The following is a 12,783-nucleotide window of genomic DNA, read 5'->3' as shown; positions in this document are numbered from 1 at the left end:
AAACGCTACCCGCCCCCCACCGCCCCCCACCTGCCCCCAAACTATCATGATCCCAATTCTACCTTACAAATCTGGCTAGACCAGAGGATGTACACTGGTATAGATAGGAATTGGAAACACAAGGAATCCAGGACAGATGATCCCTTCAGGACCAGTGCTGATAGTGGCTATACTGGGAGGGTTGAGGGAGGGTGTGCTGGAAAGGAGGAACTGATTATAAGGACTCTGGTTTTCACTCTAGAATGCAAGAGTCTATTTATCAAGAGTCCTTTAACAGACCCTCCCACTCACCCACCCAAGCCCCTGGAACACAGCCCTTCTTTCTTCACCCATTACGGTTTAACATTTCTTTCGGCCGCCTGCATCTCTTTGCTTTAATTCTCAAACAGCACGCAGGGCTTCCCTTCTCCATGCTGCCTGCAATCCCTCAAAATCACTTTTTGCCTTTCTCGGTGACGGCTTTTTAAACCCTGCCCTCTCTCCACCCCGGGGAACACACCTGAGAAACCCTGGCATGATGATACATTCCCAGAGAAAACAAAGTGCTTGCCAACCCACGACTCACCCCATTTTCCAGCATGTTTGTTATAATGGGAATGATAGCAAAGCCTGAAACAGCCCTGCTATTCTAAAGGCGTCCATTCAATTGCTTGTAAATCTCTCAAATTTCTTTTCGGACTGCAATTTCTCATGTCTGGGGACCAGCCCGGAAGCAAATTGCTTTTGGAAGGTTTCACAAAGATCTATTCAGCCCTTTTAGCGAGTTATCTAAACGTGGGGAGGGGGTGGCATTTTCAGCTGTGAAGGCATGGGATGTTTTTCATATGCTTGAGCAACTCAAAAAGGACTTTGTTTTCAAACTTGGCATGTATGAGGTGCTGGATGAAGACCAGGGCCTCTGACAAGTTTGAAGAAATGGGTTTGGAAATAACAAAATAAAATAAGGGCATCTAATCACCTCCCCCACCTTTGCCCCCATACACAGGCCTCTTTCCTTAAGTCCTGAATGTGGTCCCAATAAATCACTCCCTTGTATTGGAGGGGTCCCTTCTAACAAAGCCACACATTGGTTAATCTTCCACTAATGCATGTTCTTTTGATCTAACAAATAGTACTTCGCTGTCCATTAACCAGAGTTGTGACAATAATCACTCATCTAATAAGTAAAACAGAATCCACTGAGACCTGGGAAATGCTGTGGCTGGGGAAAATAGCCCCGCGCTCCCCCCAAAAGGAGAAACATGTCCTCACAACTGACAATCGGTCATTCAACTGGGGTCCTGAACGGCCATGGACTCCGGGTCTGGGAAATGGCGGCTCGGCATTCTTAGGGACAGACGTCTGTGGTGCTGCAAAGTAGCTCCCCGCCTTTAGAGGCCCCCAAACAGCCAGAGGCACCACCGGAGACAAGAGGCAGAAGAAAAGCATCAAAAAGGAACGGGGTTCTGAAGTGGGGGACAAACTACGCAAAAAAGAGAGGTGTGCTTGGGAGAGAAGAAGATGCATTTAGTCTTCATGAATCCGGGGTGGTGGGTAAAATAAAAAGGAAAACCAAATCAAGTCACAAAGCAAAGATCATTTTTAAGCCTCAAATCATAATTGCAATTTTTGGGAAGTGATATGCCACCTTTGAAAAACAAAAACAAAAACGGGAAGGTGGGTGGATAAAGGGGGAACTGATCACAATGATCTACATATAACCCCCTCCCTGGGGGATGGACAACAGAAAAGTGGGTGAAGGGAGACGTCGGACAGTGTAAGATATGACAAAATAATAATAAATAAAAAATCAACAAGGCATCAGGAAGGGGGGGGCGGGGGGGGCGGGGAGAAAATGAGCTGATGTCAGGGGCTTAAGTGGAGAGCAAATGTTTTGAGAATGATGAGGGCAATGAATGTACAGATGTGCTTTCCACAATTGATGCATGTATGGATTGTGATAAGAGTTGTATGAGCCCCTAATAAAATGATTTAAACCAACAAAAAAAAGCACATACTCACAAAATCTTCAGCTTTGCAAAGCCATTGTCCCTAATTTCTGGACTGGATGGAACCGTCTGCTTCGGAGCTGTTCCTAGTTGTGACTGGCTGCGCTTCTCAGAGTCAGGGCTGTTTTTTAGCTCTCTGAATGTGTGCCAAGAAATCTGAGGCACCTCTGCCAAATGTTTCTGAGAAGCAGTAAAAACCCCAAGGCACACGGACGCAGAGTGGACTCACCTGATGTGCCGGGCTGGCAGTTGCACTGGTAACCGTTGACCAGGTCGATGCAGCGCCCTTCATTCAAGCAGGGGCTGCTGTAGCACTCATCGACCTGGTCGCTGCAGATGGCGCCCATGTATCCCGGGTTGCAGATGCAGGTATAGGAATCAATACCATCCTGGCACTGGCCATGATGGCAAGGGTCCGGCTCACAATTGTCTATGTTCTCTTCACACAACACGCCCGTGAAACCTTTGGAAAGAATTTCACAAGGACTCATGAAACTAAGGCAGAAAACCTCCCATCGAAACAAAATATAGCCACTGCCCCAACGTTTACCAACACTCCTCCCATTTCTTAAAACCACTCATGCTGTTTATTGGACTTCATGACACAGAGTAGAGCTTGCCGTTTGTAAAGTAAGACTGAAGAGTTGTGATTAAAGTTTTACCAATCAAATTTGTATTGTGCAAATAACTTTTGGACTCATTCATGGGGTTTCGGTGACGAACAGTGCTTTTCCCCCTTTATGTGTTTGCCGGAGTATCCCTTTTCTTGCCAAATTCAACATATCCAAACACACCAAAACCGCTGCCATCGGGTCCGTGCTGACTCCTGGCGACCCCTCTGTGGCTTTCCGAGACCGTAACTGTTGACGGACGGCAGGAGAAAGCCCAGCCTTTCTCCCAAGCAGCTGCAGGTGGTTTCAGACTGCCGACCATGCGGATCACAGTCCAGCACAACCACAGCCCCACCAGGGCTCCTTTCCATAGGTGCCGAGTGCAGAATGCCACATATGGTTTTGTGTATTTTATCTTCCCAATTCCAAGGAGAACAGAAAGCTTTTCTATATTTCTCTTTTCTCTTCCCGCAGCGATATCCACACACGGCGGGTTTTTCATAAACACTGGCTTGGTGAAATGAAAATGAACCAGTTATGGGTATTTAAGAGGGAAAGGAACAAATCAGAGCCCCCTCCTTCGAGGCTTCAGGGGACCAACTTTAAACCTTTACCAAAAAGGTGTCAACTCGAATTTTAAAAATTCGAGTTCAAGCTCTTTAATCCTTATGCTCCCGGAGGGAAGAAGCTGACAAGTGGAAGACGAGATGATGGAACTTCTTCAGACAGAACCAATTGTTGATGCAAAGCGAGGGAAGCTGCGTGGCTCCTCCACGTGGCCCAGTCTGGGCCGTTCTGCAAGAACCTGGGCTTCCAAGGCCAAAGAAATACCCACTGTTCGCATTGGTTTATGGGAATAAATTTGCCTTCCTGTGGCCACTGGGAAATCATGGGCGTGATACTTAAAACTATTTGAAGAATCCTTTTTTTCCCCCCTAAAATAAGATAATGTTTTGAAGATATAAGTTATTTTCTCCTCGAACAGTCAGAGAAAAAAGAAATGGCGAATTTACCTTTCCTACAAACGCAATTAAAAGTCTAGCTGGTCTCTAGAATACAGGCCTGGGCAGAAGCAGATGTGTATGTAGTAGGGACGATGGGCTCATTCAAATCCATCTCCCAAATGAAAAACGAGGCCTCAGCCCCAAAGACAGGGACTGTTTGTGCACAAGCAGCTGAAGTCCGGAAAGAACAGCAGACAGAGAGCCAGAGCGCTCTCCTGACAGTTATATACCTGACTCTCTGCGGCATGCGCTGTCTTCTACGTACAAAACCTCGTACGTGCACACAATCTGTGCTTATATTTCTCAGTCTTTGTTCAGCCACTTGCTTCAAGACACACCGAGACAAGCCTCCTGCAGAGAAGCTTCAGTAGAAAAAGCAGCTTTAACTGGAATTCTGCCCTTTCTCAAAGGAGTAAGTCAAGCCAGCTGGAAACTCACTATTGCCAAACTCTGTCCCAGAAAGACAGGGGCACCAAGTGGAAACAAGCCAGCCAGGTCATACTTGTGTGCAGGGTGAGGCAGATGCTGTAGCAGGAAACAGTGAAAACAGCAAAAATATCCCTGCTGGAGGGGGCCTTCTCCTGAAGACGGAGCGGCCCCCTGTAAGTGGACTAGCCAGAGAGCAGCTAGCCAAAACAACAACACCCTAATTTTTGCTCGGGTGGGCCTCTCGGGGAGGGGAGAGGAGGGGCGGTGAAAAGTGAGAAGAACCTTACCTGTTGCACATTGGCATTCGTATCCATTTGGGTGATCGATACACTTTGCCCCATTCAGACACGGAGTACTGGAACAGTCATCAATATCGATCTGGCAAACTGGCCCCGTGAAACCTGAAAAATGCCATCAGTGACAAAATTCAAAGAGTTATTCCTGGTCTTCCTTTATTACAAGGGTGATGCTAAAGATGAGTTGGGTATGGTGACTGGCAGTAGTTCTGCAATGGAGAGCACTGTTCTCCCCAACAGGTGACTAAGATTATAGTCCAGTGCGCCTCAGAGGGCATCGAAGACACCTGCGGAGCATTTCTATGCCTGTTTCTTCTAGGTGGGGATCTCCCTTCCTGTCGGAGCAGCTAAGGACGGAAAGGTTATACCGGGAGCCGTCAGGCAAGGAAGTGCAGTTTGAGAGGCAACTGGAAGCGTCTCTCTGAAACAAAGCTATATATAGTGTAAGGCAGACAATCTGGCACGTCTCAGCAATAGCGTTGGGAAGGAAAAGCGGAGACAAGAGCTTTCTTTGGAAGAAACTGACTTGTGTTGTCTGCTTCTAGACCCACTGGTGAAATGTCTAAAAATAACAGTCTCACAGAGGGGTTTCAGGAACATGACCCATGGGGGTGGGGTGGAAATTCTGCACAGCCTGCTACCAAGGCTTCTGTGGGGTATGAGCTCTGTGAAATACACACAGACAGAGAGGTCATGGTCCATTCAAGAACAGACTTGGACTTCTGGCCACAGAGGATTTGGAAGGTCCACCAGCTAAGACAAACTCCCCATCTTTATACACACACGCCTATCACGAAGCACTCACTTTAATGATTTCCTCATGCTCGGCCCACACACATTCTCTCCCTTCTCCCGCCCCTGTGAGCAGCAGGCTTTGTGCTTTCAAAGGAAACGGGGGCAGGTGGTGGGCACTCACCAGGCGGACACTGGCACTGAAAGCGATTGACTTTATCCACACACTTCCCATTGTTCACACAAGGGTTGCTCTGACATTCATTTATCTCCAGTTCACAGTGTACACCTTTGAAACCTGAACAAAGTAGACCACACAAGTGACTCAGCGAGTAGAACAGGAGCGCTCTAGCCAAGAAAGCACACACTTTTCAACATGGTCACATCCTCCACAAGCCTGAACGTTTCTGTGAAGGGAAAGGTGGTTGGCGGTGACGGGAAGTAGCCACTCAGGACAAGCAAGGGAGAGAGCCGCATGATCCGTGAATCACAAAGGACTCCCTCCAAAGACACAGGTAAGACCTAGGTGCAAACCAAGACTGTGTCACATGCTCAGTAACCAGTCCATACTTTCACGGTAGCGCCAGGCCACAAAGGGTCCCAACCCTATGTTCCCAAAGGCCAGCAGGGCCTGGGCGGCTGCTGCTCTCAGGTGCAGGTCAAGCTCCGGGAGCCTTCTGTCTGCTAGAGACCGGCATCCTGAAGCAGGCAGAGCAGCCACCCCGCTCAGCTGGGTGTGTTCTCCCAAATGGTCTCTCCAGAAGAGTTCCCAAATACAAGGAAATGCGTGCCTCATCCGGGTAATTGGCAAGAGTCTACACAACTGTGGGTAAGATAATTTCAATAAATTGAATGGCAGGACATTTGCAATATATTAGAGCAGTGGTTCTCAACCTTCCTAATGCCACGACCCTTTAATACAGTTCCTCATGTTGTGGTGACCCCCCAACCACAAAATTATTTTCATTGCTACTTTATAACTGTCATTTTGCTACTGTTACGAACCGCTGTATTAGAGAATCAGGAAAGCTTGCTAAATAAAGTGCTCTTCTAACAAGTCCTTCATTAAACCAAAGGGCACTTCAGTAAAAATATTGGTAATCACTTCTGGGGTTTTATCAACTCGCTTCATTTGATCTATATAGCTTCAGACATTCTCTTTGTCTGGGATCCTTGAGTCAGGTTCTGGCCATTCATGTGTTTCAATATTCCACCGTGCATATAGGGAATTCAGCGCTGGCGAAGGCAGGGGAACTGATGTGAATGACCACGTGTCCTGCTGTGAAGTGTAGTGAAGCCCCCCCTCCCTAGATCCCCATTTACCTGGCATGCACAGACATGTGAACCCTCCAATCTTATCCAAGCAGGTGGCATCGTTCTGGCAGGGGTCTGAGTGACACTCGTTGATGTCCATCTCGCAGCGAGGCCCTGCATAGCCCCTCAGACATTCACAGTGGAAGGCGCCATCTGTATTCACGCATTTCCCTGCATGCTCACATGGGTTGCTATTGGCTGAAATACACAGCATCAATTACTAGGATCAAAGCTTTTGGGAGAGTTTCAACAAACGTGGACTACAGAGACAGGGGAGATGTTTGTAGCATGATAGACGGTCCTTCAGTGATCTATGTCTCAATTTCCTATTTCCTTCCCCAATTAAAACAATAAAGAAACGAGACTAGGGCCATGCCAACGCTCATGCACCCCTGCACTGCTTCTGATTCAAGTGTCATTGAGGGAGGGCTTTATTATTAAGAGTCAAGTACAGACCACGCATACACTTCAATTCCCAGAGTGGACTATACAGTTATGCTGTAAACAGTGGGCATGTAGCAGGGCAGACCGGCGGCCTGGGTTGCATATGACCCTACAGCTACATGTGCTGTGTTTCAATGCCGGATGAACTCGGCAGGTGCACGATGAGTAGGAAGAGGGTCTGTGTACTCACCCATGGCACACTCATCCACATCCTCTGTGCAGTCAGCCCCTTTGTAGCCTTGTGGGCAGGTGCAAATATACTGCCCGTTCAGGGGGTTGGTATCACACAGTGCCCCCTTGTGGCACGGATTGCTGATGCATGCATCATCCAGATGACACAAGAGACCTGCCACAGGTTGGGGGAAAGGGGAAGTGGAAACGTCTCATGGTTAGGTGATCAAAACCCAATGTTTGGATTTAGACGCCACTTGCCTTTCGCCTGACCCTACCAAAGGTACAGTCTGTGACCATCAGCAGAGCAATCGACCGGGGCAGGTTACCCTAGGAGCCTGTCCTGGTCATCTCAAGGCATGACCATGCACACAGGCAGAGACACCGACCGGCTGACAGAAACGAGGAGACAGGAAACTGGAGGTATCCTACTACAGCTGCCATGTTCAGAAAACAAAAGGAGGTTTCACAGTTCTATCTGAATTTCAGATAAACAACAAATTCTTTTTAGTGTAACACCACAAATGTTACGTGAATCCTGTGTTTTTTTCTGGTGACCCAACCCGCCAAAATCATGCTGCTGGAGGGAGGTGAGACACTAGAATAAGGTGACCAGACGTCCCGCTTTTGGTGGGACAGTCCCAATTTTTAACAATTTGTCCTGCATCCCGCAGCATTTTTTAAAAGTCCCGATTTTTGGAAAGACTGCACAACAAGCTAGGGTATACGGTTTTTGGCTGCCATGTGGCTATTTCGCCAGGATATGAGTTTTATCAATGGTGTCCTGCTTTAACAATGTTAACATCTGGTCACCTTACACTAGAATCACCTCACATGCTGCTCCCCTTCTTGCTCCTGAGCTTTAGGAAATCCACTTCGGCTCTGATTTTCCGATTTTTAATCATCTTCTATGTACATTGTATTTATTCTATTGCTTATTGCTGGGGCGGGGTTTTAGGAACATCGTTTCTTATTTTTTTTTTTTTTTTTTTTTGGTGACTCAAAGTTTACAGAGCAAATCAATTTTTCACTCAGCAATTCATACGCATTTTGTTTCATGACATTGAATGGAATTCCCACAATGTAACTTATCCCTTAACTCACTTATCCCTGTGTTTCCAATTTCCATCCATCTTTCTCCCTTATCTCTTCTTGTCTCCAGGGAAATGCATCTTTCTCCCTTATCTCTTCTTGTCTCCAGGGAAATGGCACCCTTTTGATTTTGAATGGTTGATTCTAGGATATACTACTCTGCTGTTGCTGTTTACTTTATAGACAAGCTTATAATTTGGCTGTCAGTTAAACCAAGGAGGGGAGTTCAATTTCAATCGATATCTATCCAACCAGTGAGTCTGGTCATTTTTATGATTCTGAGCTTTGTTTCAAAGTGTCCTCTCATTTTACCCAACACTGTCTATTGTGATCTCTTTCAGAGTGGTCAGCAGTGGGAACTGGGCACCATCTAGTTCTTCTGGTCCCTGGGTCACGGGAGCTGGGGTTTGTATGGTCCGTTAGTCCAGTGGACTAATTACTTTCATGTGTATTCAAATTCCTTCCTCTTCTTTTTCTTTTTCTGGACAGGGAGAGAGACCACTAATTGAACCTTAGATGATCGCTCAAAAGCTTTTAACATCCCAGGTATTACTCACCAAAGCAGAATGTAGAACACTGGCTTTGTGGGCTATGCTTTGCCATTTAACCTTGATGTTCCCAAACACTATGGTCCCGAACCACCAGTCCCAGCAACTCATTCTCTGAAGGTGTTTGGCTATGGCAAAGAAGACTTCATAGCTTTGCTTGTTGTATGCTCTACTGTATCCCACAGATATATTTACAGATTATGTAAACACAGATGTAGAAATGTCTTGTCACACTATGTGTGTGCATGTATATCTTTCTGTTTATACACACACGTACTCAGAGACACAAACAGGTAAAGACACCTATAGGTTGAAAAATGAGGAGGAGACCAGTAACTGGAGGAATTCTAACACAGGTGTCAGACGTAAGCAATGAAAACACGAGGATGCCCAGTTCCATTTAAATTTCCGACAATGAACACATACAAACACTACTTAGTACTGGGACCTCGATGACTTATGGATAGGCAAAAAAAATCATTCACACAGTTCAACCTCTCTTATAAATGCAGGGATTTGTACAAAGTCTTGTCATACGTAAAAGTTTCCATTACTCACTAAGCTCTGCTTTCTATGCATCTTGAAGAGACAAGGTCAGTGTTTGAGAGCACCTCACGACAGACCATCTCTCAGGCCTTTGTATGTTTGGAGAGACAGAAAATCATGAATCTTTCTCAAAATAATATTATTCTATTTTTCTCCTGTCCCCAATACATAATATTAAGTCAAGAAATTTCAAAAGAATTCTAACATGTTGTTTCTAATATTATGTAAAAATTACTTTCTCGGTTTGTTTGTTTTTTTAATATACAACCTCCAAATTCATTAAAGAGGAAAATAAATATGAAAGTCTATAGGTTAAAAATATCATTCAGCTGTGCTCCGGCTGGGAGTCTGAGATCTGATCTTTCCTATTGTCCCGTCTCATACACCGGAGGTACAACTTGAATGAAGAGACGCATGCTGCCTGCCGAGCAAAAGGCCATCAGCATTTGTCCTAGAAGAAAAAGCAGCTGAACATCACCAGCCATTTCTGAAAGCAGCCTTTTTAGAGTTCCAGCGTCCCTGGCTCTGTTGCCCACCGGACTCCAAAGATCTTAGCAGGCCCCAGGTTCTGCCTAGTTCACAACGGGAACTGGATTTTCCAGTCTGCAATTAGCTTAAGAACAGGTAGCTAAGGCTTCCTTCCCAAAGCTGGAGGTGGGGCTTTTGGAAAGGTATAACATTTCAAAATTTCTGGGAGGAACATTCTTTCAACTGAAGCTATAATCTTCCATATAGTCCTCCGCCCATGGATTTCCTACTCCAAGGACTAGATGCTGTCAAACTGACAGAGAGACTGAGGAAATGTTAGCTTTGTGTTCTGTAAAAACCATCCCTGAGAGTAATTTTTTCATAGATATGGAGGGCTGGAATGCACTTATACACTGCTCTCTTGTCAACTCCTTCTGAGAAAAATGGATACTCCCTTCTTACAATTAAGTACCTGATCCAGTTATGATGAGTCGCTTGAATTTCTGCTTTTCAACCTGAGATCTCACCGGATACCTCAAAAGATCATAGCTACTGTTTTTTTCTTGGAATGCAAAACTGGGGCACACAGAGTTGGAAAGGCCTAAGGAAGAAGCCTAACTCAGCACTTTGGCTGGCAGGTTACAATTCCAGAAGAACAGTCTTGAGTGATGTAATCCTAAAGATGGTCATTCAAAAAAGACTGCAATGAGGATGCAAGGGAAGAAGCAGCCCTGACCCTTACTTGCGCATCCTTCCCTGGTCCCCAGCTCTCTCCTGTTGGCCTTACCTGCCTTTCCTTCTGGGCACATGCAAGAGAAGGAGGCCACACGGTCAATGCAGGTGGAGCCCGCGGTGCAGGAGGCGAAGGCACAGTCATCGATGTTCTCGCTGCAGTCATTCCCACTCCAGCCGTTCACACACACGCAGCCGTAGCCCCCATTGCGGTTGGTACAGGTGCCCCCGTTTTGACAGGCATTGGGTTGTAGCAGACATTCATCTACATCTTCGGTGCAGAATTGTCCTTTTGGGAGAAAGTGCCTGATTAGAAAGTTTGAAGTCTCAAAGGAGGAAGACACCACCAGCCCCCACCTACTCCCTGCCATCATGTGACTTGCCTTAAACTGAGGCACAGTAGAGCCCCTAGCAGACCAGGCCCTTGTGGGATTTTAAGGTCGCCTTAAGCCAGCCACATGATATTTAGTGCGGGCAAGTGATTTATGCAATAATGCAAGTTGCCACTGTGAGAAATTGACAGCTTGAGATTTTAGCCACCATATCAGAGAGAATGTAAGAGCTGCAGGCCCTCTGACACAGTTACGCCCCTGGACAATGAATTCAAGCCGGAGAAGAGCGAGGAGAGGAGAGTCTAAGAATGCGGGAAATGACAACGAGAAGGGACCTGGGTGTCCGAACAGGACAGCAACTGTTCTATACTTCAGTGTACCGCTCATTGGTTTTGCTATTGTGCCATCGTTTTGTCAGATGTTACCATTAGGTAAAACTGGCAAAGCGTATGCAGGGTCTCTCTGTTGTTTCCCACATCTACATGGGCACCTAGAATTATCCCAAAATACAGAGCTTGATCAAGAAAACTGATAGAGCAAGCAAGGGCAGTAAAAAGACATTAAAGACGATGGAGAGCCCTGGTAAAATATGGATGTGAAAGGCCATGCCAAGATTCCCAACAGTGGAGCAGTCTTCCAGGGTGTGGATTTGTGGAACAGGACACAGAACAGCCACCCATACAATATGAGTGGGGAGGCCCAGGCTTGCTCTGCCTGAGGAAGAGCATGTTACAGGATGATAAACATGAGACCACTGAGGAATATGCTTCAGTTCAGAGGATGGGTTACTGAGGCAAAGGGTCTTAGGTCCCATAACAAGAACAAGAGTAAGACTTCAAGTTACAACCAAGGGAAAGTTTACTAACGAGCAGTTTAGTCATCTGAGCTGAAAAACACGTTGCGAATTGGCCTTATTGGAAGTCTGTGAAAATCCGCATTAGAGAGCTCTCAAAAGGAACGAAAATTCAGATAATCTGCATGCTCTCAAACCTGACAAGTTGCTGAGAGTAAAAAAAAAAAAACCAAAAACCTCCAAGGACTTTAATTCTTTCTTTTTAAAAAGAACTCAATGAATAATTCAAAAAGGCATTCTGATGAAGAGGCCTCTTAGTGAAAAAACCATGATGTTTCTCTTCAGAAAATGCCAAGGCTATCTCTAGTCCCCAGAATAACTAACAGCAATTCAATGGACTCGAGTAATTACCGAGGCCTACAACGTGCCCAGCTACATCGCCATTATTGCCGGCAGAAGTTGGTTGTGCCTGATCTATCCTAAATGACCACCTTCACTATACTCTTAACCTGTACAGACAGGATTGAGGAACCCTTGTTTGCACATCCATCTCCCACCACTTGGCTGCAAGAAAGCTCAGGAGTTTACCACCTCCGCTGGCAGGATGGGCACGTGGCATCGCTGTGCTCTCTCCTCCCTCCATGTCATCCCTGAAGAAATACCATGATCTCACCCTCCTGGTCCCAGCTGACTGAACCCGAATGGAAATCGAATCCAAGCTGCATCATTGTCTCTTTCCCAAATTTTCTGACTAAGAATTAATTTCAGATGAGAGACTAATTCATCTCAGACTAGGGACTTTTGGCCAACCTGCATGGAACATGACGAGGATGAGGGAAAAGTGACACACAAACAAGAGGAAAATGCAGGGTCCCCGGTGGCACTGAAGTCGCTGACTCCAGTTGTTCCTGAAGCCTGACTGCCATCTGAGATATGGCCTTTGCAATATGTCTCTCTTGCCAGTTACGCCAATTTGTATTGGGTTTCTGTCAGTTACAGCCACAGCATTAGCTAATGTAGTGCGAGTCAGTGAGTGAGCAGCTGGTGACTAAGTGGAGTCTCAGAGACAGACATGGGGGCAATCATCTCCCCCAGGGCAGATGAAATCATTTATGATAGAAAACTCTGCTGCTCCCTTACTATGTGAGCTGAAATGCTTCCTCAGAAAAAAAACAGCTGTGTTATGTGGGTGAGATACAGAAAACATGACCAAGAAATAGGTGAAGCATTTCTGTTACACAGAAAATTGCTGAGATTCTTGCCTCTCAAATGTATGCTAATTC

The 12,783-nt window shown here is 46.1% G+C and overlaps 1 protein-coding gene across 1 annotated transcript in view; it reads right to left on the bottom strand.

The window, feature by feature from the left end:
- The window catches only part of NOTCH2 (notch receptor 2), a 140,169-nt gene that overhangs the window by 51,123 nt on the left and 76,263 nt on the right, over window positions 1-12,783 (bottom strand). Inside the window, exons 6-11 of the mRNA XM_045283711.1 lie at window positions 10,431-10,664; window positions 7,009-7,164; window positions 6,384-6,572; window positions 5,245-5,358; window positions 4,320-4,433; window positions 2,218-2,451 (exon numbers count right to left, since the gene is read on the bottom strand). Of these exons, the coding sequence (XP_045139646.1) occupies window positions 2,218-2,451; window positions 4,320-4,433; window positions 5,245-5,358; window positions 6,384-6,572; window positions 7,009-7,164; window positions 10,431-10,664 (1,041 nt within the window). The remainder of the gene's footprint in view (window positions 1-2,217; window positions 2,452-4,319; window positions 4,434-5,244; window positions 5,359-6,383; window positions 6,573-7,008; window positions 7,165-10,430; window positions 10,665-12,783) is intronic.

The sequence above is a fragment of the Echinops telfairi genome, unplaced genomic scaffold (genome assembly GCF_000313985.2).
Source record: "Echinops telfairi isolate 266 unplaced genomic scaffold, ASM31398v2 ScPeMD7_7466;HRSCAF=8504, whole genome shotgun sequence".
Classification (NCBI taxonomy): domain Eukaryota; kingdom Metazoa; phylum Chordata; class Mammalia; order Afrosoricida; family Tenrecidae; genus Echinops; species Echinops telfairi.
Note: the sequence above shows the minus strand (reverse complement) of the source record. Positions and strands in the feature narration are given on the sequence as shown.